Source organism: Rhododendron vialii, chromosome 13a (assembly GCF_030253575.1).
Source record: "Rhododendron vialii isolate Sample 1 chromosome 13a, ASM3025357v1".
NCBI classification, from domain to species: Eukaryota; Viridiplantae; Streptophyta; class Magnoliopsida; order Ericales; family Ericaceae; genus Rhododendron; species Rhododendron vialii.
The window spans coordinates 23,327,408-23,354,196 of NC_080569.1; the positions used below are offsets into that span (position 1 = coordinate 23,327,408).

A 26,789-nucleotide genomic window follows, 5' to 3' on the forward strand; every position below is an offset into this window, starting at 1 on the left:
ATATACTCCGGGAGTATTGAATAATTTTCGCGAGAATTGGGTCCCGCCACCTCTTTAACAAAATCAAACGAGGTCTCCAAATATTGTGGAAAAGACGAAAAGTGAGTCAGAGTAACGATTTTTTTATGGGTTGATTAGGATTGAATTCTTATAATATTGGCTTTATGGTTCGGCCTACACTTTGATGCACCAATTAAAATCACTGAACGAAATTATCAGGAAAGGAAGATAACACACGCAAACAACAAAATTTAAAGTGATTTAGATGCAATAGGAGCACAATACTACTGAGCAGTATAAAATGTGACGACATCACTTAGGTGATGTGATGTCATGTGGATGACAATATCATCCATCACGGATCTTTAGAGCATCTCCAACAGCCTCAAACTGTTTTTAGGTAGATTGGATAGGAAAAATGGAATTATTTAGTTTAGCTAGTCACCACTACAGCTACCTAGGCAAACAAGTTATTCAAATCCAAATAGCATTATTAAATTTAAGAACATCCCTTGCCGGCTTGCCTCATGGCCTGCCAAACCCACCAACATCCTCACCAACAAAACCCACCTCGCAGCACCTCAAAACCATTCAGAGAGAGAGAGAGAGAGAGAGAACCTCAAAACCCACCTCGCAGCATCAAAAACCCACCGCCAAAATCTACCAATTTTGATTTTCATTTCGATTCATTGAAAATTAGTCAGAAAATCAACTCTCGCTGGAAAATTGATTTACTGAATGAAGATAAAAAATTGCCGCCGACTAAACCCGACCTCAAGCTCAACACTGGCAAAATCAAATAGCAAAAGAAGAAGAAGAAGAAGAAGAAGAAGAAAAAGAAGGGAGAGAGAGGCAAGCGAGCTACAGAAACCTCGTCGGAGTATCTCGAAGTACGACAACTGTTCTTGCCTTCGCCGGAGCTAGCGGATATGACTCATCGGCGTGAGAAATATCTTGTCGCCGATCTATTTTGGGGGAGAAGGGCTCTAGTGAGCCTTCCATACTCGATGGGTGAGGTGAGGGTCCGGAGCGAGGGGCTTAACTAGCGAGGCTCAGTTGAGGTTGTTGGAAACGGAAAAGATGGAATATTCTCACTAGTTTGACCTCGCCGGAGGGTGTGAAGAGGCTGATGGAGATGCTCTTAGCCAAGAAGAAAGTGGCAGAAGCAGCAAGTCTGAGGGAGTCGAAAGCTGCTCCTTATTTACACTTTGCCCCTTGCAGTTGTATATACTTTCTCCCTATATTCATGGGGAGAAAGTATGACTCAAAATTCTTCCTCCATAAATAGGAGGGGAAATTATACTAAACCCGCTTAAACTATCACACATATAGGATAAAAAGAAAAAAGAAAAAAACTATCACACAGACGCACTTTGTCCCCTTAAACTTGTACATCTAACAGTTAACCCCCTTCATCTATGAATCGATTTGCACCCAAGGCCTGCCTTTTGCAATCTGTTACTGTTTTGGATGGAAGGTGGTGATTCGATGACTGGAGCTCGAATATGGGACTATTTTGCCCTCATCTCCCCGTTTTGTATGAAGAAACCCTAGTAAAGAACGGATCTCTCTCTTTAAAAAATGATCTTCCTTAACTTTCCCATCGACATCCCAAAACCCATTGAGGCATGTGTTTTCATTCGTCAAGGCGGCGTTTACCCATCTCTCGGCGTGGGTCATCTACTACAGGAATTCGAGGCCGTCGCCGTCGATGCAGATGTGCTGGAGCTCCAATAGGATCTTGCTCAGCTCGTCCACTGAGTCACCCACCTGGTCGTTGTAATCCCTCAGCCTCGATTGCTCTCTCTTACTTGTGGTTCGGACAGTGGTCAAGTAGCAAGAGACTTTTCGAGCTTAAGTTAGGGTGACTTTGATAGTAGGCTAGGCTAGGTTCCTTGGGGTGTTGACGAAGAGTTTGATTTCCTTGCCGATCTAGCGATGCACAATCCAAAGGTGGGCGTCGAGGTTGAAGATGCCCAGGCCGAAGAGCTCGTGTAGGATGGAGTTGAACCGGGAGCCCTTGACGTAGTTGGAAAGTAGGAGCATAGGAGGTGATCAACGACGGTGGGGAGGGTGGTGCAGACATCGTGGAAGAGACCGAGGAGGCCATTGACTTGGATGGTAGTATGTAACTTCATTCAATTTGTTCACAAAGTAAAGGGGATTCCAATCATGAATAGTTCAAGGAGGTTAGGTGTTGAAATTTAAAGTTAAGGGGGGCAAAGTGCCACCGGATGATAGTTCAAAGGGGTTTAATATAATTTCCCTCAAAATAGGAATTAGTTTCCTACAATAGCGAATTGATAGAGCATCAATTGTGAAGCGTGAGGAAAAGAGGTTGTAAGAAATATTCTCAATAATATTAGATGGTCCCAAATGCCAATCTTTTCTTGATAATTCCTAAAGTAATTATCTTTTCTATATCAGGTTTCTTGCAATTGCTTTAACTTTCAAACAGAAAAGGTGATATTCAAATACTAAGTATGAAGTAACTACTAATTTTTCGCTAAATAAAGAGCAGATAATTAACTACCAAGCAAGTTCTTGGGTAACTATTTCATCCCAGTTTCATGCCTAACATGGGGCTACTAATAACACTTGCATAGACATGATCTTCATGTATGAACATTATATATCATATCCAAAACTCCAGATATCCTTGTCATATATTAGGAAACCTATGACTTTGCAACAATGTTGGATAAATAATCCAAGAGAATTACTGCTTTGTTCGGCTTTCATCAACAAGGGGTATCAAAGTTTCTTATAAACTAGAAATACCACCATGGCCAATGAAAACTCCGTTGTGGATGACCCAACAATCAACTAATGCACAATTACTGAGTACAACATTATAGCTGGAGGAGATGTAGTAGTTCAACAAGAATTGAATAATAAAAAACATGAGACAAATATATCGTTAAAACAGAAGATGAAATGTATGTGGATGCGCATGCTTAACTCGCAGCTCAAGCCGTGAACAAAAGGTTAATTGGTCTTGTGATTCTGAATATTCATTCAACCATGGGAAACTTGATGATGTATGCCTAGATAAGAATCTAAAAGGCTACAAAGAATAGCCTCTCCACAGTGGCAACCATAACTTCCCAACGATCATAACTGCACTCTGAACCCAGATAATGTGAAAATCTTAAGTAAATAGCAAAATGAACCCAGATAAACAGTAGAGAATACCATAGTAAAACACTGAAAATGAACACTGAAAAACACTGATATATGCCTCATGCGAGGGTTCAGCAGCAGCCTACTAACCCTGTTAGCAAGATAAATGTTATCGCATTTTTCTTTTCGACAAGTTTGTCATAGGTATCGCCTACCCTAACCCCCAATGCATCAAGTACTTGTCTCATACAAACTAAAGTGGGTACTGGAGGAGTGGAAAACGGAAATTTTAATTCTTGATCCACCCCTTGAGTGTTGGACTATCACCTGAACAACCCAGTTGGCTAAGAACTGTTAACATAATTGGGTTGAGAAAGAGGCGTGTTAAGCTTAAAAAGCACCCTTATAGTAGTTGGAGGCGATTTCACAAACAGTTGCCCTGCAGAGAACAATGGTCTGGAGAAAAACATCAGACCCACCCAAAAACTATCAGAGCCACCCAAAATTGGGTGCATTAAGTGTCTGTTACACATACCTATAGGTCCATGGGTGAATACCGTATACACTATACAGTATGGCACTTTTCTTTTCTTTTTTTTGAACCGAGTATGACTCTCTTTCTAAGAATACAAACTTTTAATTTTTTTTTTCTTTGACATAAAAATGTTAAGAGCAGAGAGCTAGATCAAACCAAGTAGACAAAAGTTCTTATTAAGCATAAATGATACTATACTGCAATTCAAAAAGAAAAGCAAAAATGAAATACTGCAGTTCAAAAAGAAAAGCAAAAATTATCGTACATGAATTTTGCCAGAAAACCAAAAAAAGAAGAAAGAATTTGCTGACATATTATCGGGCTGATACATCTGAAATAGTCATCCCGTTCGCTGAGACTAAGTTAGCATTTGGTGAGGCTTGACATGATTTTAACACCAAACGCCCAACAGAAAATGCTGGTTGTGTTGGTTTAGGCAGTGTTGCACTATCGCTTCCCAATGTAATAACTATAGTTGACATCGTCGGTCTGTCTGCGGGGTCTTCTTGGACGCACAACAATCCGAGATGGATACACTTCAACACTTCTGTTTCTACACATGAATCCACAAGTAATGGGTCCATCAGGTCCATTACTCCTTCACCTTTGCACCATAAATTCCACGCCTATCGACAATTTGAAAGTAATGAAATTAGAAGTAGGAGTTAATAATATGGCACTTAGTTTAGGGATGGAGAGACGAGTAGGAATCTAGCTATGAACATACATAAGTGAGTAGGCTGTGACCATGCTCAGAAAGGTAAAAGCCGTTGTTCCTTTTCCTACTTATAATTTCTAATAAGAGAACTCCGAAACTGAAGACATCAGATTTAACAGAAAATAGTCCTTCCATAGCATACTCTGGAGCCATATATCCACTGTAGTTGATAATGTATCAAAAAGATAATTAGGAGAGATGGTTAAACAAGTTATAAATGCATAAGTTGGAAAACAAAGAGGCTTACTATGTGCCAACAACTCTGTTTGTGTTGGCTTCACTTTGGTTTCCACCAAAAATCCTTGCCATTCCGAAGTCTGATATCTTGGGATTCATTTCTCGATCTAACAAAATGTTGCTAACTTTAAGGTCCCTGTGAATTATTCTAAGTCGAGAATCCTCGTGCAGATACAGAAGGCCTCGAGCTATCCCATTAATTATGAGAAAACGTCTCTTCCAGTCTAGTTCTGCAGCTTTAGTTGAATCTAACATAGAAACAAATTAATAACATTCAAGTTGATTAAGAGAAGTCTTGTTTGGGTTTGATTGCAAATGTCTTATCGAGTAATGAGTGGCGATTTCAGAGAGATTCCATACCAAAAAGGAAGAAATCTAAGCTTTTGTTGGGCATGTATTCATAGATTAGCATTAACTCGTTCCCCTCCAAGCAAAAGCCTAACAGTCTGACAAGATTCCTATGTTGTAGTCTTGCAATTAAAGATATTTCGTTCTTGAACTCTTGCAGCCCTTGGCCGGAATTTCTTGAGAGCCTCTTTACTGCAATTTCCTTCCCATCTGGTAATGTACCCTGCAAACAATTTCCAACCGATGCAATGCGTTCGAATTAGGATCACGAATTTCAATTACTTATTCCACTACGAAGGCATTGTTCTTGGGAAAAGCCTCTTTTAGCTCTAAATTTAGATTTTGTTTTCCAAAACGTGGCAACACACTGCAAATTTAGACAAGATAAAATCATCTGCAGATTGAGCAGCAAAGTACCTTGTAAACTGGACCAAATCCACCTTCTCCAAGCTTATTTTCTTCAGAAAATTGCTTCGTAGCTACTAGTATAATATCTAACTGAATTGAAGGAAAGTCCTGTGATTTCGCGGGTTTTTCTCCATGCAAATTCTGAGTGTCGTAATCATCAACAATTCTTCCTTGCGCTAGGTCAAGTAATTGAACTTCAGAGCTATATTCTGTCTCTTCTGTGGAGAAATACAGTTAGCTATAGCTAAGATAATTTTTGGTTTTTTGATCCACATAGCTGAGATATTGTGAGAGTAAAGATTGTGGTATTTGCTAATTGGGAGTAACGATTAACGAACTAGAGACTGTTGTTACGTACCTTTCACTGTTCTTTTCCTTCTCCTTTGGTAGTAGATACCAAAACCAAGCAGCACCACCACTATGGACGCTGATACACTAACACCGATTGTGATCATGTTTCCATTTTTTCCTTCAAAACAGATGGTAATGTTTCAATCTTTGTGTAAATCGTGACCCTTTTATAACAGCGGTCTAATGATCATAAAAATAAGATCCCAGCATAACCAAAAGATGGGTATTACAAGATGTGCAGACAACAAGGCCCCCTTCTTCTTCTTCTTCTTCTTCTTCTTTTTTTTTTTTTAATTTGAAGAGGGCAACAACATCAAATTATAATTGCTTGCTCTGTGGGGTTTACATGTTTATATTCTTAAGCAATTGGCAAAATTTATGCACTTCCAAGGTTTGGGATGATAGATACATAAACCTTCCTTCAGAATGTCCTTGGTATTTGCTGGTTCTAAAACAGATCTGTTTGCTGTAGTTTATCATGCAATTACAAGATCTCTTTCAGTGCTCCTATTTCAGATATACTGAAATGCAGTTCTCAAATTATCTGCTACGGTTCTTATTCCAAAAGAAAAAATATTACAAAAAAAGCATCTGTTATTAGGGTTGCATTGTGTCAAATTGTGCATAATGATTAACTATACCTCTTATGCTACTGCTCTCATGATTGAGGCAAAAACCACAATCTAATAGAGTACAAGTTTATTTTTATTTTATTTTATTTTGTAGTATAGGGTGACCAAGTTGCTTGCTCACACGCACACACTTCAAACTTATCCTCTCAGAACCTTCCCACAGCCGTTTTGCACGCTAAATTCTGGGGGAGGTGGCCCAAGAGTTACTGCATGAAGAATCGAACCTTATACCTTCTGAAACAAACATCTAAATCTCAGGGCAAGACCACCGAACCAACCCGTTGGGGTTTGATTGCATATAGTTGTTTTGAAGAACGTTTAGTGTGGTGTATTATTCTACATTTTCCCAAAAGAACATACTCATTAAGAACAAGAACAAGTAGTAAGAATATGACATGCACGATTATTAAATAATCGAGCCCAACTGGTTGCCTAAAAAAGCCCTGTGCTATGGGTCTACCGTCCACCCCACAGAATCCTAATTAATTGTGCTTCCAGAATAAAAAGGCAACCGAAATTATTTGGGGCTAGCTAGCTAGATCTATAAGGCATTGCGTTAGGACCGATCGAGTCTTTCACCTATACAAAAAAAAACTAGTAATAATTCATAAATACTGCAGTCGTAACAATTTTAGGTACTTAGGACCAAAAATTAATTAATAATTACGAACAGGCAAAGCTCATACCGTAGTAGTGACAGATTATAGCTAAGGTTACTGGACAAATTTAGAAACTGGAAAATTAAATTCCAAATCCAATTAAGCTTTACAAAATAAAGTTTTACCAGGGCCGCTTGTAGTTGTAGTACTAGGAGGAGGAGGAGGAAGAGGAGGAGGGACGACTGGCGAAGGGGGCAATGGTGCGTCATCGAAGCTGGCATTGTAAAACGAGTACATCTCATATCTGATATTACAACTCCGAAACAACATTCTCCCTCCAACTTTGCCAGCACAGCAATTCGGAAACAGCAAGATACAATTCCGAAGACATGTGTTGCACTCATAATCAGACAAATCCGGCGTGCATTGCGCTAGTCCGTACACTTGTTTGGATAGTGAGTAGTTGGCTTCTGCAGTCGCAAACTTCTTGCCTGAGTGATCACTCGAAGCCCGATCGGTTATATTGGGCATTACCTTTACAAGTGTATAAAGTTCATACTATTGGTTAGTGAAGTGGTTTGCCAAAAGTTACTCACGACAAGGCTCAAATTTAACTTAAAATTATACTTCTACGAAACTAAGGTTCTGTAAAAACATTTTACTCTGTAAAACATTTTACTCCTACATCGAAACAAATGGAGACCAAGTGTATGTTCAGTTGTCCTTTATGTCCGAACATCTAACCAACGAAGTTGGGATTTTATTTAACACAAAACAAGTTGATTTGCCAAAACATAACGCCATCGACTATCTGACTCAGGGGATGATAAGGCTACCGGTCAGTAGCCTGCTAAGATTCTTTCTAGTTTCAACTGCTTTCTCTCCATGTGCAGAGCCCGTCGGCTTAGGAGCTCATCCCGTGCTATGCGTAATATATAAATCTCATTCCCTTTTTGGCGGCTAGAGCGAGGTCGACTGCTTTGGCTCTCTCTTTTCATTCTCTTTTTATACGCTTTACTCCAAGAAAAGACAAAACCGAGCAAAAATTATTTGGGAAGAAGCCATTTTTTCTCTTCTCGGATGCCATTTGAGGCAGAGGCATTGACGTACATTGATCGTGTTAACTTTATGTTGTCCTCCATATATCCGTATGATAAATGGTCCAAATAATTAATCATAAAATGATAGGAACATGCAAACATATTTCATAGTAAATACTACAAATAATTTACCATGAAATCGGAAAGCTTGTATGTCATTTAATTGCAGAGATTGATATTCATCACAATCCTTTTAATTTAGAAAACCATAAATGTATATATCTATACAGAAATGATTCGTGCACAGCAGCCGTTTTCTCCCGCACAAAGATGATCGGAGCCGCTCATTTTGTTTAAAATATGTCGTTTAAGGTCTCTGTAAAAAATGAGCTTCGTTCGATATCGTTAGAGGCGTTAACAAAACACCCAAAATCACTTCAGAAATGATTTTGGGTGTTTTGTTAACGCCTCTAACGATATTGAACGAAGCTCATTTTTTACAGAGACCTTAAACGACATATTTTAAACAAAATGAGCGGCTCCGATCATCTTTGTGCGACCCGGGGCGGGAGAAAACGGCTGCTGTGTACAACAGTCTGTGCACGTAGCACAGCTCATATCTATATAGATATCATAATAAATGAGATATCATAATAAAGGGGTAATAAGGGTAATTCAAGCAATGAAAGGATGAAAACATAAGCATGCAAAGTGGGCGAGATGAATTCTTACAAGGCATAAATAAAGAGGATGATTATTTAAATTTTTCTTGAAAAACTCTCTCCGTCCACCATTGTTCCAAGCACGGTTGGGTTCTTGAAAAATGTGCAAGGAACGATTTTTTGATCTGGACTAAGGAAGATGCGACAAAATAGGAGGCGGCTACAAAAATTTTTAGTTCAGCAGTAGTGACAAAAAAATGTAAATAATTTTTTTTGTATATAAATCTTTATGTAAATTAAATATATATATTTTTATATTTTTTGATTGAATTCTACAAGAAATTTGGGATCTCCCAACGGTTTTTTAGTAAAGGTTGAAAAAACCGTCGGTATAGATGGTGTGTAGCAACGGTTTGCAAAACGTTACTAGAAACAGGACTATAGCAACGGTTTTCATGCAACCGTTACTAGATTACAATACTGTAGCAACGGTTTTCCATAACCATTATTAAAAACCGGACTATAGCAACGGTTTCCAATAACCGTTACTATAAACCGGACTATATATACGGTTTTCATTAACCATTAGTAGATTTTCACATCGCTAAAACCAATTTTCTTTCATGCGATCGGTTTTTCAAATTCGAACTAACGATCGAGACAGTTGACTTTTTTTTCATGTTGATTAAATCATTCTCGTAAAAATTTGACTCAATCGGATTTGTAATTATATTTAAAATATATATGTTTAATGTAATTCATGATAACAATTAAACTACGTCTTGTGTTGTATTTGAACGTACAGTAGCAACTCGACCACAACACAACCATGATGATTGAGACCATTGATTTTGTTTTCCTTGTTGATTAAATCATTCTCATATAAATTTGGCTTAATTGAGTTTAGAAAACTTCTTTATTGAGACTTCATTAGTAAAATAAATTTTTTTGCCCGATCAAGTATGTAACAATACCCGATTAATTTCATTTTTCGTATGAAGGATGTACTCTTTACTATGTAAAAAATAGACGGTTCCAATCGGAAAAAAAAGTAGGTGTTTGTATAGTATAAACCAAATTTAAAAACTTGGATTAAGAATAAATCGAAAAAACTCTAATGACATAAGCTAGCCCAGCCAGTTTGCATAGTATAAATATTAGAAGGCCCTTGATATTACACAAGTGCTGGGCTTGGTTTGCACTCGCGTGCGCATACGCGAGGTCTTGGGTTCGATTCCCGGGAGGAGCAAAATTGTTGTGTTGCCTTTCATGCGCCATGCGGCGACAGGTGGGGCCACGTCAGCGCCACGTGGAGGTCACATGTCTGCTATGTCATATTTTACCCCAAATTTAAAATAAAAAAAACTTGCCTAAAGAAACCGTTACTAAAAAAAAATCTGTACCAGCGCTCGTCAAAACCGTTGCTATACCTCTACACCACGGATATCTCACAACGGTTTGGCCAACGGTTGGTGAACCATTGGTATTACTTTTAGCAATGTTTTTTGTGTTTTTTAGTGACGCTTTTGACCGTTGTTAAATCACGATTTTCTTGTAGTAGAAGTTATGAAATAGGTCATTGTCTGACCACTTTCAAAGCAATTTGTTGGAATAGTATTGTACATTTGGGAACATGCAATCAATTTTGTAGGGTTCTCTCTACTTAGTTTTCTTCTTCTTTGCTCTATATAAATGTATCCGTGGCGTATCAAATATAGTACTGCACAAGAAAGAAATAAGACAACACAAAGAAAAGAAACAGATAGAAAGGGAACAAAATATGATAAACTTTTTTTTCAAGAATTTTTTTGGATTTTCTTTTTAAAAAAATGTTATTTTAAAGTTTTCTGCTTTGTTTGGAACATTTTATGAAATTTTTTTTTGAAAAAGTAGTGAGGCTAATAAGTGGAGATAAATAGAGAAAAAAATGATTAGAAGTAGGGGGAATCTTTTGAAAAATAATTTTCAAAAAGAAAAGCAAACAATGCATTCGTTTTGCAGACAAGACATTTTGGGATGGAGGGAGTAAAATTTACAGTTCATAATACCTCTTCCAAAACTTCATTTAAACGGGTCACATTCGTCACGTTCTGCAAATTCCACATATACCAACTTCCGGTCTCTGGAGCAGAAAAGATGGATGGCTTCAGGGACACATTGGAGTACCTCAGCATACATATGTCGTACCAGATCGTGACCTGTTTTGCCCAGGGGCACTTTTCAACTACATCTCCAATAGCGTAAACGACGCAGTCTCGACACATGGTGGCTGAAACGTCGCCACGACAAAGGAAGAGGCCGTAGGCGATGTCGGGGACACTGCTGCCGGCGTTGGACTCGTGAAAGCCATTGGATACAGTGGAGTTGGAGGAGAGAACGGAGAAGAGGGTGTTGAGGTTTGTTTTGTAGGTGCTGTTCGGGGCGTACGTACTGGTTGTGCTAAGATTTGTGTTCGGGCATTCTATGGCCAAGAAAATTGGGTCAGCACCTTCGATTTTTGGGATGAGGCTGAGCAAGCAAATAGCGTAAGCTGAACAAAGAAAGTAACAAATAGAGCCACTTCGGGTATTTTGTGGAGGAATTTATCCATTGTAGAGCACCAGGGGCAGAGTTCAATTTTGATGAAAATGGAGATTAGGAGAGGGTGGAGAAGTAAGTGGTGGGGCGGGGAGGGGATATTAGAAATCATGGGTGTAGACCCAACGACTTGGCAGTGGGTCAATGAGGCGTATTTTATTTCATAACTGTGATTAGGGCTGCAAACTGCTTGTGGCTCGGCTCCTTAAGGTTAGGTATGGTTAGGATTGACTCGTTTAGTAATCTAATCAAGTTCGACGTCGAGTTTTAGGCTCGTTTAATTAGTAAATGAGCCGATCTGAAAACTCAAAAACCCGGCTCATTATGTTATAATCAGCTCGTTTAAAGAGACTCATTTTTAATGTTTTGTCAGGTCTGTGGATGTCAATTTTGCCTATTGGGGTTCTCATTTGTCTGTGTTTAGGCTTTCACCTATCAGATTAATTAATCTTCTTTCCCTTGACCCAAAAAAAAAAAAATTGAGAGTAGCAATGGGGTATCTCCGATGGCATTACAAAAATTGGATAATCAAAATTTGTCGTCTCTTCTTTTGGTTATTCAAGGGGTTACGTTGCTAGCATAATTGACATTGTAAAATCCCACGACGGTCATTTTTAAGTCCACAATCAAAAATTCATCTTTAATAGAGAGAGAGGATTGGGAATAGATGTAAGTGGATGAGTTCAAGTTTGAAGCTTCTCGATGGCTTTCAAGTTTGAGCCATTATTGGTTGAAGAAAGCATGAACCAGCATGGTAGGGTCGTTAATGACCCACACTCCCACACGATTGGTTGTCTGTCAAACGAAGATAAGGCACGCAAACAAAGTTACTGTCTCGTTTATGCTAGTCATGATTAACTTATGTACTATAATTTTTTGGTTGCTAACTTGATGTGTAAAAAAAAAACTTGATCAGGGGTTTTTGGTGAAATTAAGTACAGAAACTAACTTGGGTTGGGTTGGATTGAGTTGGGTTAAGAGCGGGCCCTTTTTCTCCTCTTAGTTCCACAACGACCGTTTCCGGTTTCTAGATTAAAAATGTAAAGTCAAGACTCGTTTTCGTTTGAAAGTTCTTTCTTTATTTCCTTATTTTATTTTCATGTTTCCCACTTGTGCATGATTAGTCAAATACACTAAACGGCAGACAGACAAAGGTCCAAGTTTAGGCCCCGTTCAGAAATCTTCTTAAAAAATAATAAGCTTATTTCATATTTTCAAACTTAAAAATAATGTAAATGAAAAATAAATTTTCAATTTTTTTTGCATCGTATAAAAGATCTCGATGAGATCTTTCAAATAAGATCCATATTGCATATTTTTATATTTCAATAAGTTCATAATTTTTGAACTTGAAATTGCCTTCTTAAAAAATAAGAATTTTTTTTTCCGTTGCGGAACGGGGCCTTAGACTAATCCAAGTTTAGACTAATCTAATCTTACTTCCTGAATCCCGTCCTATATCCTCCCTTCTTAAGATAACTAGGGTGGTACCGTCGTCCGTCGTGCTACGCACGATAAACATGATCATTAATTTGATTGTACATTTTGGAGTTAGTAGTTTCGATAACGTGTATGAATGAAGGATGATACTAAGGATCATTTTTTTTTTATAAGTAAGAGATTATATTATCAAAAAGGCATCAAGGGAATGCCGCCCATATACAATTGAAGGCTACAAGACAAAAAGACCCTATACACTTGCACTCCTATTCGATTGAAAAAGCTCAAATCAATCTAAAAATTGGTCAAGAGATGGAAAACAATCATACTAAGGATCATATTAAGATTAAATGTTATTAATAGTTTGAAGTGTTGTTTCATATTACAATGCTTAGAAGTAATCCATAATTTTAGACTGGGAAATCCTAGACAAAACATTGTCTAGATCATAAAACCCAACATTCACCAACATTGTAATCTTACATTTTCTAGATCATAAAAGCATACATTAAGGTTCAAAATACATCCATTTACAGGGTGATTAGCTGGTAGAAATCTGGGAATATAAGCAACTATAAATTTTAAACACAGCAAAGTCATGCGACCATGAGATGGACGAGCACTACTAGAAATTACACCATTGCCGACTAAATTTACTTTAGTCGGGAAATTTAGTCGCCAAATGTTGGAAAAATACCGACTAAAATTATTTACCGACCAAAAAACAAATTTAGTCGGCGAATATAAATGTTTCCCTAATTTAAAAAACCAATTAATGAAAAACATTTTCCAACTAAATGATTTAGTAGGGAATAGTAATATTTTCCGACTAAATTTACATTTAGTCGGCGAATATCATTTTTTCCTAATTTATAAAATCAATAAATGCAAAAAAAATTTCCGACTAAATAATTTAGTAGGGAATTAGTAATATTTGTCGACTAAAATTACATTTAGTTGGCGAATATCATTTTTCCCCCATTTTAAACAAATTTCAAGAAAGAAAATATTTGTTCCAATGACATTGAGCATGATGCAACCTTCCCAATCAAAACCGTTCATTTGTTTTTCCTTCTGAATCATAAAGATTTTTTTCAAAATTTTGGCTCGATCGGGTTAAGGACAGCCATTTATCGGCACACAAACTCTTAAATAAAAAGAATTTGTTGTCCAATCAAGTGTCTATCCAAATGCAATTAACTTCATATTTGGTACGAATGATCTATATTTCGTATGTACATCAAAGATAGATAATTTGGATTGCCAAAAAAGATCTTAGGCAGGGCTTGGTTAGTGCACTATAACACTTAAACGTCTCCGAACGCATTAAATATCTTTCAATCATGTGGTCCCCGATATTTGAGTGATCTTCGATTTTGGTGACAATCCTATAATTGGTAATATAAGTGAAATCCTAACGGATTAAATCACGCATTATAAAAAATTACTTCGACAGTTATGTTTACAATCTATAGTTTGATTTACTTGATAGTCAAACTAAGTCTTATGTTGCACTTATTATTGCAAAAGCCACACGATCGCGAGAAAATCATTACGATCGAGACCGTTCATTTTGTTACACTTGTTGAATAATTCATTCTTGTAAATTTGTGGCTCGATCAGGTTTAGATACCCATTTTATAATTAGAATTAATAGTATTTTCGTTCAAACAATTGTCTAATGAAAAATGATCAACTATAATCTCGGTAATGATCTTTTAACCCATAATAAAACAAAGATAGATTGGTTCTAACCGGGCAAAAAAGACCTCAAATGGGGCTCAGGTGATAATGGTTCTAATTGCGTATTGGCGAATATATTCTGTCTTTTTATGAATGTTATTGAAATATTATCTTTTAGTGTGTAGGTCGTAAAAAAAAAAAAAAATAGTGCTAACGACTTTTTTGTATTTTCAAGAAAAGTAAAATTTAAAAAAGCTTTATTAAAAAAAAGTTAATTAAAAAAATTAGGGTAAAAGAAACGAAACCAGATGGTATAAGTATATTTATTACAGAGAAGTAAACAGAATAGAGCAGTGGTGCAGTGGAAAGTTGCCTGTGATATCAGCCGAAAAGTCTCAGGTACGAGACCTTGGACGGCTTCCGTCTTGGGAAGGAAAATCAGGGCAAATACAAAAGGTCCCATGAAGGGGGTAAATATGATTTTTCCACTTTGGCCCCTTAATTTTTTTGTAATAACATTTGATGCCACAATGCAATTATTATTGCCGACTAAATATTTAGTCGGCATAAAGGGGGTAAATATGATTTTTCCACTTTGGCCCCTTAATTTTTTTGTAATAACATTTGATGCCACAATGCAATTATTATTGCCGACTAAATATTTAGTCGGCAAAAGTTAACTTTACCGACTAAAATGGAAAACCGCGACAAAGTTTTTTAGTCGCTAAAACCATACATTAGCTCTCATTCCTCAACTAAATTATTTAGTCAGGAAAACCATTTCGGCGACTAAAAAGGTCACATTAGGCGACTAAACCTTTTAGTCGGCAATTGTGTTTTTTCTTGTAGTAGTGTGAGCCCAACATCCAAAACACAGATATATAGGTCGCAGAGTCTGATTACACCCCGGTCTTTCCCTAGCTCCCTGGAATTCAAAACCATTTTTAACACAAATCACACTCGGCCAATTATAAAAACAAAATATGTACAAATAAAATTAAAGATATGAGGGAAACCTAAACATGAGCGGGAAAGTTATCAAGACGGGCTCGCAAACTTACTCCCCAGCTTTTGCCTCTTTACGCTTCTTATCTGCACTCCAAAGCTGCAAAGCAAAATCAAACACCACCTTGAGAACACTTCTGCGTCTTCACACTTATTAATTTGCATTTGCAGCGATAGGGAAAGAAATTTAAGGTCCTTTATACATACAACAGGAAAAATAGATTTCCAGTATGATCAATGGTTTTAGCTACACATTCTAAACTTCCATGCTGATATCAAAAAAAGGGGTGTATATTGCCAGCACATAACCACACACCCTTTCTACTCTTTTGTCTTATACCCATCATACCCATAGCTCTGCAACAACCTTGTCGCCTGTAACATCGCATGGTAGCTCAAAGGGACTCTCCCAAATCCAGCCAACTCTGGCCTCGGAATCTATTTTTCAAGTTTTTGTTTCTCTTTTCTTTCAAGTCCCTTGCATGCTATGATGTTCTTTATTTGCTCTTCAACAAGCATTTTCTCCACCTTTTGGCGTTCCATTGATACCCTTGACACAGTTGATTCGAAGCAATCAAATAAGGCAGCATAAAAGTTCAATGCAATAACATGTTTGATTCCAGTGTGCTCTTTTGTTCACAAGCCCATGTCGCACTTAATAAAGATTAATGTTCCTCAAACCAAAATTTTAACGAACAAAATCAGGTGATCCACTTTGTTTAATAGATATAAATAATGACATGAAGTAAAGAGAAAAAATCAAACATGTTATTGTTTTTGGCAGCAAGACCTAGATACAGTTTGTCTTCAAAAATTGATTTGTCTTATAAAACCCAACTTCAAATGATCATAAAAGAAGCAGAAAGTAAAGCTAACTAATAGAAAACATGAGTTCTAGACACTTTCAGAATGAAACGAATTTTAAGTGTAGAAACTAACCTCCCTATGCCTTGCATTTCTGCATCCTCTGCATCAATTTGTTCTTTGGATAATTGCATGATGTCATCAAGGAATCTCTTCTTAAGACCTTCAAAAGTCTCAGACAATTGCTTTTCCTCATAACCAATGTCCATATCTCATCAGGAGGCAGAGATCTAGGATCATTGTTGCCTTGTTTCTCTGAAGCCATCTTTGACCTTGGTAATAGGCTCTTGGTAAATGGCTGCCTTAGAACTTCCTTTCTTCAGTGCCACATCACAGTTAGCCTTTATCCACCCTTCCTGTGGAGGAGACCAATGTTGACTTGGTAGAACCTGGACCTCATTCTTCCTTTGTACGTCCTGATTACCCAAACCCCCTCAAATTCAGACCATCCATAAGCTGATCTAGCCACAGCCTCCTTAGGATCCACTGGCACAGAATTGAAAACCCAGTCATTGCGTGATTTCCAATTCTGCCAAGCCAAGAAAATGATTTACCCACAAATTTCGGACCATCTATAGCTGAATTCAAGTGGTCCATGATGGAGACAGTCCACTTCATGACAGACAAGATTGCCAAGGGATCCATTTTGTATGTTAAACTGCTCTCATACCAAACTAGGGTGGTCCAACCACACTGAAAAAGAAGGTGTTCAACGCTTTCAGGTTCGCATAGACAAATTGGACACAAGGGATTAGGGTTACACCTCCTTCTATGGAGATTCTCTTTTGTTGCGAGGAAGTTACAGCATGCTTTCCACCAGAGCCTAAAGGCGGTTCTGGGACCGTGATTTTGATTAAATGCCTTTATATTTTGGAAAAAGGCCAAAGTCCACTTTCACCCCTTGTGATTATCACCATGTGTGGATATCCCCCCTCATGGTTCAAAACTGATCATATAACCTACTTGTGGTTTTGAAAATGTGCGGATAAACCCCCTGCTGTTATGTTTTCCATTCATATTAACGGAGATGTATCTCACAAACCTCTACAATGTAATTTAAGTCGTTCATAATGTATTAAATAAAGAATAGAATATCTCTGTAAAAAATCATCTCGATCAAACATCAATAACCCAGTGATCTAATTTTTAGTAAATCCAAATTTGAAATTTTAATTTCATAACAAAATCAATTCGACTATGAGCTTTTCATTTTTTTATTAACTTGAATTTTGACATAGATGTAGTGCTCATCAAAATTTACAATATCAACGGTTTAGATTCAATTTTTGGTATAAGGGATGGTGTGGTTAGATTTAAAAAAAAAAAGAAGAATCAAGGAACATGATGAGGATATATCGATTTTTTTAATGTTGTGTCCGTTAATATAGATGAAAAATATGACGGCAAGGGGTCTATCCGCGCATTTTCAAAATCATAGGTAGGTTATATGATTAGTTTTAAACCATGAGGGGGTATCCGCACATGGCGATAACCCAGGGGCCAGGGGTGAAAGTAAACTTTGCCCATGGAAAAAATAAGGGGATAACATGACTGCTGCACGTCTACCTAACATTTGCACGCGATCAGGACCCAAGATAATTAACTAATTACTCACCTCTCTACTGCCAATGGACGGCATCAGTCCGTTTGCCTGACGGAGCTTCAGCTACAACTGGAGGGTCCGCCAAGAACGGAGCTTCAGCTCATACCGTACGTTGCAGCTTGGTGTGATTACCCTCCCTCCTTTTTTTCCCGGCACTGCAGGCACGCGCCCCAGACACAACATAATCTAGGCAGTTACGACAATGCACCGGAATAACAAATCTGGCGTGCATTGCACCATACCGTACGTACAGCTTTGTAGAATTATATACCATCGCCAGCTTCATTGGTTGCATACAGCAGGTTAGAAGGGATAGAAGTACCAAAACTGGTCAGGTTTGTAAACATATTGTCCAAAACCTCGGTGACTTATCCGATTCTGTTACGTTTTCTGGGTTTTATAAACACGCAGCTCTGTGTCTCCATGGTAGAAAAAATGATCGGTTTGAGCAGCGAATTAAAAACTGATCATACGAAATGACTGCTGCATTCTTGAAGGGGCATTTTTGTTAGATCTCGTTCCATGCCATGTCGATGCAATTCTGGCAATCAGCGGGTGAAACGTCACCTCTGCAAAGGGAGAGTCCCTATACTTTGTCCGGTTCTCCTTCAGTCTTGTTGGAGAAGATTGAATGGCCACCGTCATTGTAGAGTGCTCAGTGGAGCACGCGGTTCAGGTCGAATTCCAATTGGCTATTGGCCGTGTAATTAGTGGTGTTAGAGCATACCGTATAGAGAACTTGTAATCGCACCGTGACTTGGCTGCTCCGAGGCATAACAAGCAGCAGTAGAGCTAAGCTAACTGTAGGCATCATTATCTTCCGTTAATCTCCCGCTCCTATGGGTATCATTGCCATAGCAATAGAGAATCCTTTATCTATTTCACTTATTTGACAAGATTTTATAGAGCCTACTCATGTATGATATGATTCGGGTCTGATCATAAAAAAGATTCTCGCTCATGTGCAAACATTCCAAGAAGAAGACACGTTTTGCATGCATTTTTTTTTTATTTCTAACATTGAATTCGGTATTTTCACATACTCCTTGCCACTTAACTTGGTAAATTTTGTACAATAAGCCCCACTATGATCAATTAAAACTTTTGACTAAATACAGAGATACGGGTCATAAAGTATTCCTAAATGAGCAGTATGCCAATCGATGAATATTTTAAAAAAAATCTAGAAAAGTTATCGACATGATACATCTGAGATTGTCATCTCATCCCCAGAGACTTCGTTAGCATGTGACGAGGACTGACATGAGTTCAACACCAAACGCCCAACAGAAAATGCTGGTTGTGTTGGTTGAGGCAACGTTACATTGTCGCTTCCCAACGTAACAACTACAGTTGACATCGTCGGTCTATCTGCAGGGTCTTCTTGGACACACAACAATCCGACATGGATACATTTTAACACTTCTGTTGCTACACATGACTCCGCCAGTAATGGGTCCATCAACTCCAATATTCCTTCACCTTTGCACCATATATTCCACGCCTGTATATTGACGTACAATTTAGAAAGAAGTGATGTTATCAATATGGATGATCGTTATGCTCTTGGGTTAAAAGGTATAGAGATGAGTAGGAATCCAAAAACATACATAAGTAAGGAGGCTATGACCCTGCTCAGAAAGATAAAAACCGCTATTCTTTTTCCCACTTATAATCTCTAGTAAGAGAACTCCAAAACTGAAGACATCAGATTTAACAGAAAACAGTCCTTCCATAGCGTATTCTGGAGCCATATATCCACTGTAGTTAACAAAGAAAAAACACTGTAGTTAACAAAGAAAAAATAAATAAGAAGAGATGGACACACGTGTTTATGTCTACTTACATAAGTTGGAAATGGAGAGACTTACTATGTTCCAACAACTCTGTTTGTGTTGGCTTCACTTTGATTTCCACCAAAAATTCTTGCCATTCCAAAGTCTGATATCTTAGGATTCATTTCTTGATCTAACAAAATGTTGCTGACCTTAAGGTCCCTATGAATAATTCTAAGTCGAGAATCCTCGTGCAGATACAGAAGGCCTCGAGCAATCCCACTAATTATGAGAAAGCGTCTCTTCCAGTCTAGCTGTGAAGCTTTGGTGGAATCTAACAAGAAACAAACAACATTAAAGTTGATTAACGATGGTATTGTTTGGGTTTCATCGAATAGTTTTGTCGAGAAACTAGTGACAACTTAAGTGTGAGTCAATACCAAAGAGGAAGAAATCTAAACTTTTGTTGGGCATGTACTCATAGATTAGCATCAACTCGTTCCCCTCCAAGCAACAGCCCAAGAGTTGGACAAGATTTCTATGTTGTAGTCTTGCGATTAAAGATATTTCGTTCTTGAACTCTTGAAGTCCTTGGCCCGAATTTCTTGAGAGCCTCTTTACTGCAATTTCCTTTCCATCTGGTAATGTACCCTGCAAAGAATTTCCAAGGCATGCAATGCATTTGAATAAGACTCATCAATTAAGGTTATTTATTCCGCTATTGGGGCATTGTTGTCACAAAAGGACTCTTTTAGTTCTCAATTTTCTGGTAATGTACCCTGCAAAGAATTTCCAAGGCATGCAATGCATTTGAATAAGACTCATCAATTAAGGTTATTTATTCCGCTATTGGGGCGTTGTTGTCACAAAATGCCTCTTTTAGCTCTCAATTTAGATTTTGTTTTCGAAAAAATGGCAACACCCTGGAAATTTAGACTAAACAAAATCATTAGCACCACAAGTACCTTGTAAACTGGACCAAATCCACCTTCTCCGAGTTTGTTTTCTTCAGAAAAATGCTTCGTAGCTACAAGTACAAGATCTAGCTGAACTGAAGGAAAGTCGTGCGACTTTGCGGGCTTTTCTCCTTGCAAATTATCAGTGCTGTAACCATCAACAATTCTAGCTTGCGCCAAGTCAAGTAATTGAACTTCTTGGTTATTTTCTCTCTCTTCTGTGGAGAACTGTACAGTTAGCTATAGCTGACATATTATGAGATCAGTAGATTGGAAACTGGTAACTAGAAGACTGCTTGTTACCTTTTGCTATTCTTTTCCTTCTCCTTTGGCAGTAGATACCAGAACCAAGCAGCACTAGCACTACGGATGCTGATACACTAAGACCGATTGTAATCGCGTTTCCTTTTCTTCCTGCGAAACAGATGGCATTGTTTCAATCTATGTCTAAATCGTCGCCATTTGATTAACAACGGTCTAATAGTTGTAAAAATAAGATCTCAACACAGACAAAAGGTGGGTATTACAAAATGTGCAGACAACAAGGCCCATTTATTCTAAATTGAAGGGGGCAACAAAGGCCAAATTAGAATTGCTAGCTCTGATCTGATGATTGTAATTAGGGACTCCAAATCGGTGGGAATTAGATGTATGTATTTTACATAATTGGCCAAAATTTATGCACTTTCCATATATGGAGGCACTTATGATTTTGGTTGATGACAGATATATAATATACCTTCCTTCAAATGTTGCCTTGGTATCAGATCTATTTGTTGTAGTTTATCATGAAGTTTACATGATCACTTTCAGTGCTCCTGTCTTAGATTTTTTTCAGCCGTGCTACCCTTACCGCTTGGTTTTCCCGCACGATTTGACTGCACACATGTGGGGCTCATTCCGGAACCCCAAAAATAAAAAATAAAAATACCTATAAATTTTAAAAATAATTTTTTGGAGCCCTATAACAAATTAGCTTCAACAGATATCTGATATCGGTAAATATTTTTCTAAATTTATAGGAGCAAAACTGAGCAATTAAGCAGTTTCACCCTACGAATCCAGAAAAAATACTTATCAATATCTGTTGGAGCAGCTGAATTTTTACAGAGTCTCATAAAAAATTATTTTAAAATGTATTAGGATTTGTTTTTTGTATTTTTTGTGATCTGGAGTGAGCCGCACATGTGTGCGATTAAAACCGTGCAGTCTGCAAACTAAAATTTAGTCCTCAAATTGTCTGCTACGGCTCTTATTCGAAAAGGCAAAAAAATTACTATAAGAAAGCGTTTGTTAGGGTTGCATTGTGTCAAATTATGCATAATGCTTAGCTATACCTTTTATGTCTACTTCTCTAATGATCAGGGGCGAAGTCAACATAGGCCCAGGGGGTCACGTGCCTCTTATTTTCTCTATCTCTCTCCACTCATTAGCTCAATTTCCAATTATGAAGATGCAAAGATAAGTTATGTACAACTTCTCGTTGTTCAAAAATGTCAAGTCGTTGTATTCACTAACTTATAAGCTGTAGATGGTATATGAGTGAGTGAAAAGGGAAAAAAAGAAGGGAAACTAAAGAGAAAGAAGTTGTAGGTTAGTGTGAACAAAGTGACAAAATGCAATAACATGTAATCCAACATTTTTAGTGGAAACGCCCCCAAGGCTACCGAAATTATTTGGAATTAAGATAAGGCATTGCATTAGGACCGAGTGTTTCACCTCTTAAGAAAAAACTAGTAATACATAAAAATCATAGACTCGTAGAAGTTTTAGGTACTTAGGACGAAAGATTAATCGATCATTAAATTCCAAATCCAATTAAGCTTTACAAAATAAAGTTTTACCAGGAGGAGGAGGGACGACTGGTGAAGGGGGCAACGGAGCGGCGCTGGCATTGTAAAACAGGTACATCTCATACCTGACATTACAGCTCCGAAACAGCACTCTCCCTCCTCGTTTTGCATCACAGCAACTCGGAAACTGCGAGATACAATTTCGGAGGCAGTTATTGCAATCAGAATCAGACAAATCCGGCGTGCATTGTGCTAGTCCGTACACCGATTGAACTGATGAGTAGTTGGCTTCTGCAGTCGCAAACTTCTTGCCTGAGTCATCACTCGAAGCCCGATCGGTTATATTGGTCATTACCTTTACACGTGTATAAAGTTCATAGTAATGGTTAGTGAAGTGGTTTGCCAAAAGTTAGAAATAGATTTCAGACTAAAAATCGTTTTTTTGGTATATACGCTGCAATGGAAAGAAAGAAACCAAACTAAATTACTAGAAGGACAAGATGTTAAGGCCTGGATCTCATAATCAACCACAGCTGGTAGCAGACGCAAAATATTGATAAAGAGGGAGTCAACTATATAATTACTCTGAATTTGAAAGGATTATGGGCAAAAAAAAAGAAGGTAAATTTTCATTTAAAGAGACTAAAGTAAAATTATTATATTTGTGAAAAGGATTAAAAATTGAAACGTACTTTAAATAACAAGAGATACTATACGAATTTGGAGTACAATCTCCCTCACCCTCAACCACACAAGACCCAAACTGAAATTAATTACTCCCTCCGTCCCAAATTCTTGGTCCTTTTTCCATTTTTGGAAGTCTCAAAAGATTAGCTATATCTCTTAATTTATACTATTGTTTTTTTTATATCAAATATAGATCTTGTTTAATAGATCTCAATGAGTTTTTTATACAAAGTTTTTAAAATCACCTAAAAAATTAAAAATTGTAAGATATAATCAATTAAAAATTGGCACATGCTCCCAAAGTAGACCAACAAATTGGGACGGATGGAGTAGTACAAAACTAAACTTGTGTTCAAGTTGTCCTTCTAAGTTGAGCTTTTATTCAACTAGCTTAGCCTAGCTTATGAACTAGCCAGGGTTTTTGAATCTTCCTAAGAGATCAGGAGTTTGAATTTCTCTACCAATGTGTGAGTGTGCTTTCCTTTGAACTTGTTTGAATTATTTCTCCATTTAATGAGACTTGTAGTCGGATTGGGCTTATAACGATGATAGTCCCTTTGATAGGCTTATTTATGTTATCGGTTGGTTATTAGGCTAAGTTATCTCGTAGACTCTCACACGATTGATATAGTGTCTTGTGATTTTGTATTTTATACTTAGACTCTCACACAATTGATATAGTGTCTTGTGATTTTTTATTTTGTACATCATGTAACTCCCTCCTATTGATTGACAAGATAAAAAGGGCTTTTATTCTTGTAGCTAGGTTTTATCAAAACAAGTTGAGGGTTCCCCACCCCCCCCCCCCCCCACCAACACACACACACACACACAAAACGGCCGTTTCACACGTTTACACCCGGAAGTGAAGTGATCACCCCAAGAGTTGTTGGAAAAAGAATCGAACCTGAGACTTTAAGATGGAGCAAACACCCAAGTCTCAACCCAAAATCACTTGGCCAAAACAAGTTGAGTTTTTATTCTCTTTTTATAGGCTTTATCCCAAGGAAAGACAAAACTGGAAAAAAAAAAAAAAAAATTTGGGGAAAAGCCATTTTTTCTCTTCTCAGATATTGTCATTTTGGGGCATCGAGATTGTATGTGTTGAAAAACTTTAGGGTGTCGATATGTATATACGTATACTTGTGTCAAGCTTGAATAAAATGTGTTCATATTTTTTTAGTGAATTTCTACTTTTTTTTGTTTTGTTTTTACACTTAAACTTTCCAACTTCAGCACCCCCATAAAAACTCTCTCCTGCCACTGTTCCAAGCATGGTTTATTGGTTTCTTGCAACATGAGAAAGGAACGATTTTTTTTTATCTGGACTTAGGAAGATGCCTCCAAGATTTTAGTTCAGTGACAAAAAAACGTAAAGAAATTTTTTGCACATAAATCTTTAAAAATATTTATTTTGGTTAAAAATTTATTAGGCCTAGTTTATTTTATTTTATTAAACTACACACCTGCAAATTCAAGTGAAGTGTCGTTTCCTTTGGCCACGTATAAGTAATTCAGTGCTGAGTCTACCGACAACATTAGAGAAGAATCAAATTTTAAGTTAAAGTATACAAATTAAATTCTAAAACTATTTTTTAAGCACAGGGGGCTTGCTTGAACCCCTCAGCCTATAGTGTAGCCGCCTAGGCCACAGAAGACGCCCAGTAACAAGAGATGATCAATTTAGTCATTGCCTCTTTCCTCAACATATTTTATTTGGATATTCAATAAAACTTCAAATTTCCTTAAGACATTAGGATTATTCAATAAAAAATAACTTGAGATGGAAATAGTTTTTCCGAAGCAAAAGTAAAATGTAAACTTTTTAGAAATAACTCTCTAATTTGTATGAAATCTCCAATGTCATCCCTCTCTTGGAAAGATAACAATTTTGCACATAAATTCCATCTGTTCCGATCACACCGTCAACGAGAATGACGAAATTGAGATAAAATGTGAACTACAAGGTTTAAACTGATACAAGTACTAGAGAAACTAAATTGAGATGTCATGTCTCTTAAAAGAGTTCGTAATACCTCTTCCAAAACTTCGTTTAACCGGGTCGCATTCGTCACGTTCTGCGTATTCGTCAGAAGTGCACCTCCTATCCCCGGAACAGATAAGATGGATGGAGTCATGGACTCATTGGAGTACCTCAGCATGCACTCGTCGTACCAAATTGTGACCTGCTTCGACCCAGGGCACCGTTGGACTGTATCCCCAGTAGCATAAACGACGCAGTCACGACAAACGACAGCAGACACGTCGCCGCGGCAGAGGAAGAGGCCGTAGGCGATGTCCGGTGGGCTGCTGCCGGCGGTGGACTTGTAAAAGCCGTTGGATGCGTTGGAGTTGGAGGAGAGATTGGATAAGAGGGTGTTGAGGTTTGTTCGGTAGGTGCTGTTTGGGGCGTAGGTACTGGTTGTGCTAAGATTTGTGTTCGGGCATTCTATGACGATATAATTTGGGTCAGCTCCTTTGATTATTGGGATGAGGCTGAGCAAGCAAATCGCGTTAACAAAGAGAGCCTTTCTGGGCATTTTGTGGGGCAAATTATCCATTGTAGACCACCTGTGAAGGCTTTTGGCTGGGAGTTCCAATTTGGGAAGTGTTTGAGAGAGAGAGAGAGAGATAACTTTGCCCAGCACAACTTATTTTATAAATCGAACTGGCTCTCCATTAACTTTAGGAATGATATTTTTTTTTTTATCAGATAACTTTAGGAAAGATGAAAATTGACTTTATGGGTTAGTTACGCACAGTCGGATCCAATAGTAGTCTGGCTATAAAGTTGTTCCTCCATTACCAATATATATATATATATATATATATATATAATCCGGATCTCTTAAGGGATCCCGCACGATTTTACCATGCGGGACTTTCCTTTCCCGATCGAATTACTATTCGAGCCGCTCAAAGTGATCAGAGCGTGATTTTAAGAGTATCCGCGAGAAATCAGCAAAAAAATGATCAGGAAATGCTTTTTCCGAACAGTTTTTTATTGAACGGTTCAGTAAAAAACTGTTCGGATCATATACACTCGGGATGCAATGAGGGATCCCGCACGGGCTTACCGTGCAGGACTCCCCTTTCCCGATCGAATTGCGACGATCCGAGCCGCTCAAAGTGATCAGAACATGATTTTAAGGGTACCCGCAAGAAATCAGCAAAAAAAATGATCGGAAAGGGCTTGATCCGAACAGTTTTTTATTGAACGGTTCAGTAAAAAACTGCTCGAACCAAGCCCTTTCCAATCATTTTTTTTGCTGATTTCTCACGGGTACCCTTAAAATCACGTTCTGCATACTTTGAGCGGCTTGGATCATCGCAATTCGATCGGGAAAGGGGAGTCTCGCACCGTAAAGGATCCCTCATTGGATCCGGGCTGTATATATATATATATATATATATGAAATCCCTAGACGGTCTGGTCAGTTGTTAATTTTATAGTCCAGAATTAGTCAAGGTGTTTATGAATTGGTCCGGGCATCCTATTATATCAAGAAGGAAAAAAAACGCCATGGTTCGCCCTCCACTTTCCTGCTCCAAATCATGGAAACAAATATAGAAATCGGTCGATGGCTTTGAACCATTCGCACTGACCATCGTTGGGAGATTATGACCCACACAAGCTTAAAAGGAAGATAAACGCAAACAAACTTAGCCAAAAAAAAGAAAAAAAATACTACTCCGTAATAATTCTACCCCTTCTGGAACCTCAGGGCAACCTCTTGGTCAATCATTGACTGT

At 37.8% G+C, this 26,789-nt stretch overlaps 1 protein-coding gene across 1 annotated transcript; it reads right to left on the bottom strand.

Moving 5' to 3' along the window:
* Positions 1-3,804: 3,804 nt before the first annotated feature.
* Positions 3,805-25,709, bottom strand: LOC131314017 (uncharacterized). The gene is made up of 23 exons (XM_058342515.1): positions 25,073-25,709; positions 22,401-22,704; positions 20,860-20,970; positions 20,566-20,774; positions 20,041-20,251; positions 19,697-19,934; positions 19,436-19,586; positions 19,026-19,329; positions 16,647-16,708; positions 16,495-16,578; positions 16,298-16,413; positions 15,841-15,908; positions 15,708-15,733; positions 15,415-15,458; positions 13,154-13,226; positions 10,702-11,235; positions 7,137-7,485; positions 5,728-5,838; positions 5,379-5,587; positions 4,974-5,184; positions 4,624-4,861; positions 4,386-4,536; positions 3,805-4,284 (listed from the first exon to the last, which is right to left on the bottom strand). Exons 1-23 carry the CDS (start codon positions 25,595-25,597, stop codon positions 3,973-3,975), a joined length of 4,641 nt encoding a protein of 1,546 aa, XP_058198498.1. The 5' UTR covers positions 25,598-25,709; the 3' UTR covers positions 3,805-3,972.
* Positions 25,710-26,789: the final 1,080 nt, after the last annotated feature.

What these genes read in the sequence shown, in the direction of transcription:
- LOC131314017 (XM_058342515.1), bottom strand. Translation starts at nt 25,597, where the DNA reads ATGGATAATTTGCCCCACAAAATGCCCAGAAAGGCTCTCTTTGTTAAC. An exon ending in AAGGAAAAGAATAGCAAAAG is followed by an intron (nt 20,775 to 20,859) that starts GTAACAAGCAGT and finishes AGTTCTCCACAG; the next exon opens with AAGAGAGAGAAAATAACCAA. An exon ending in TAAATGAAGTTTTGGAAGAG is followed by an intron (nt 7,486 to 10,701) that starts GTATTATGAACT and finishes ACACTTGTAAAG; the next exon opens with GTAATGCCCAATATAACCGA.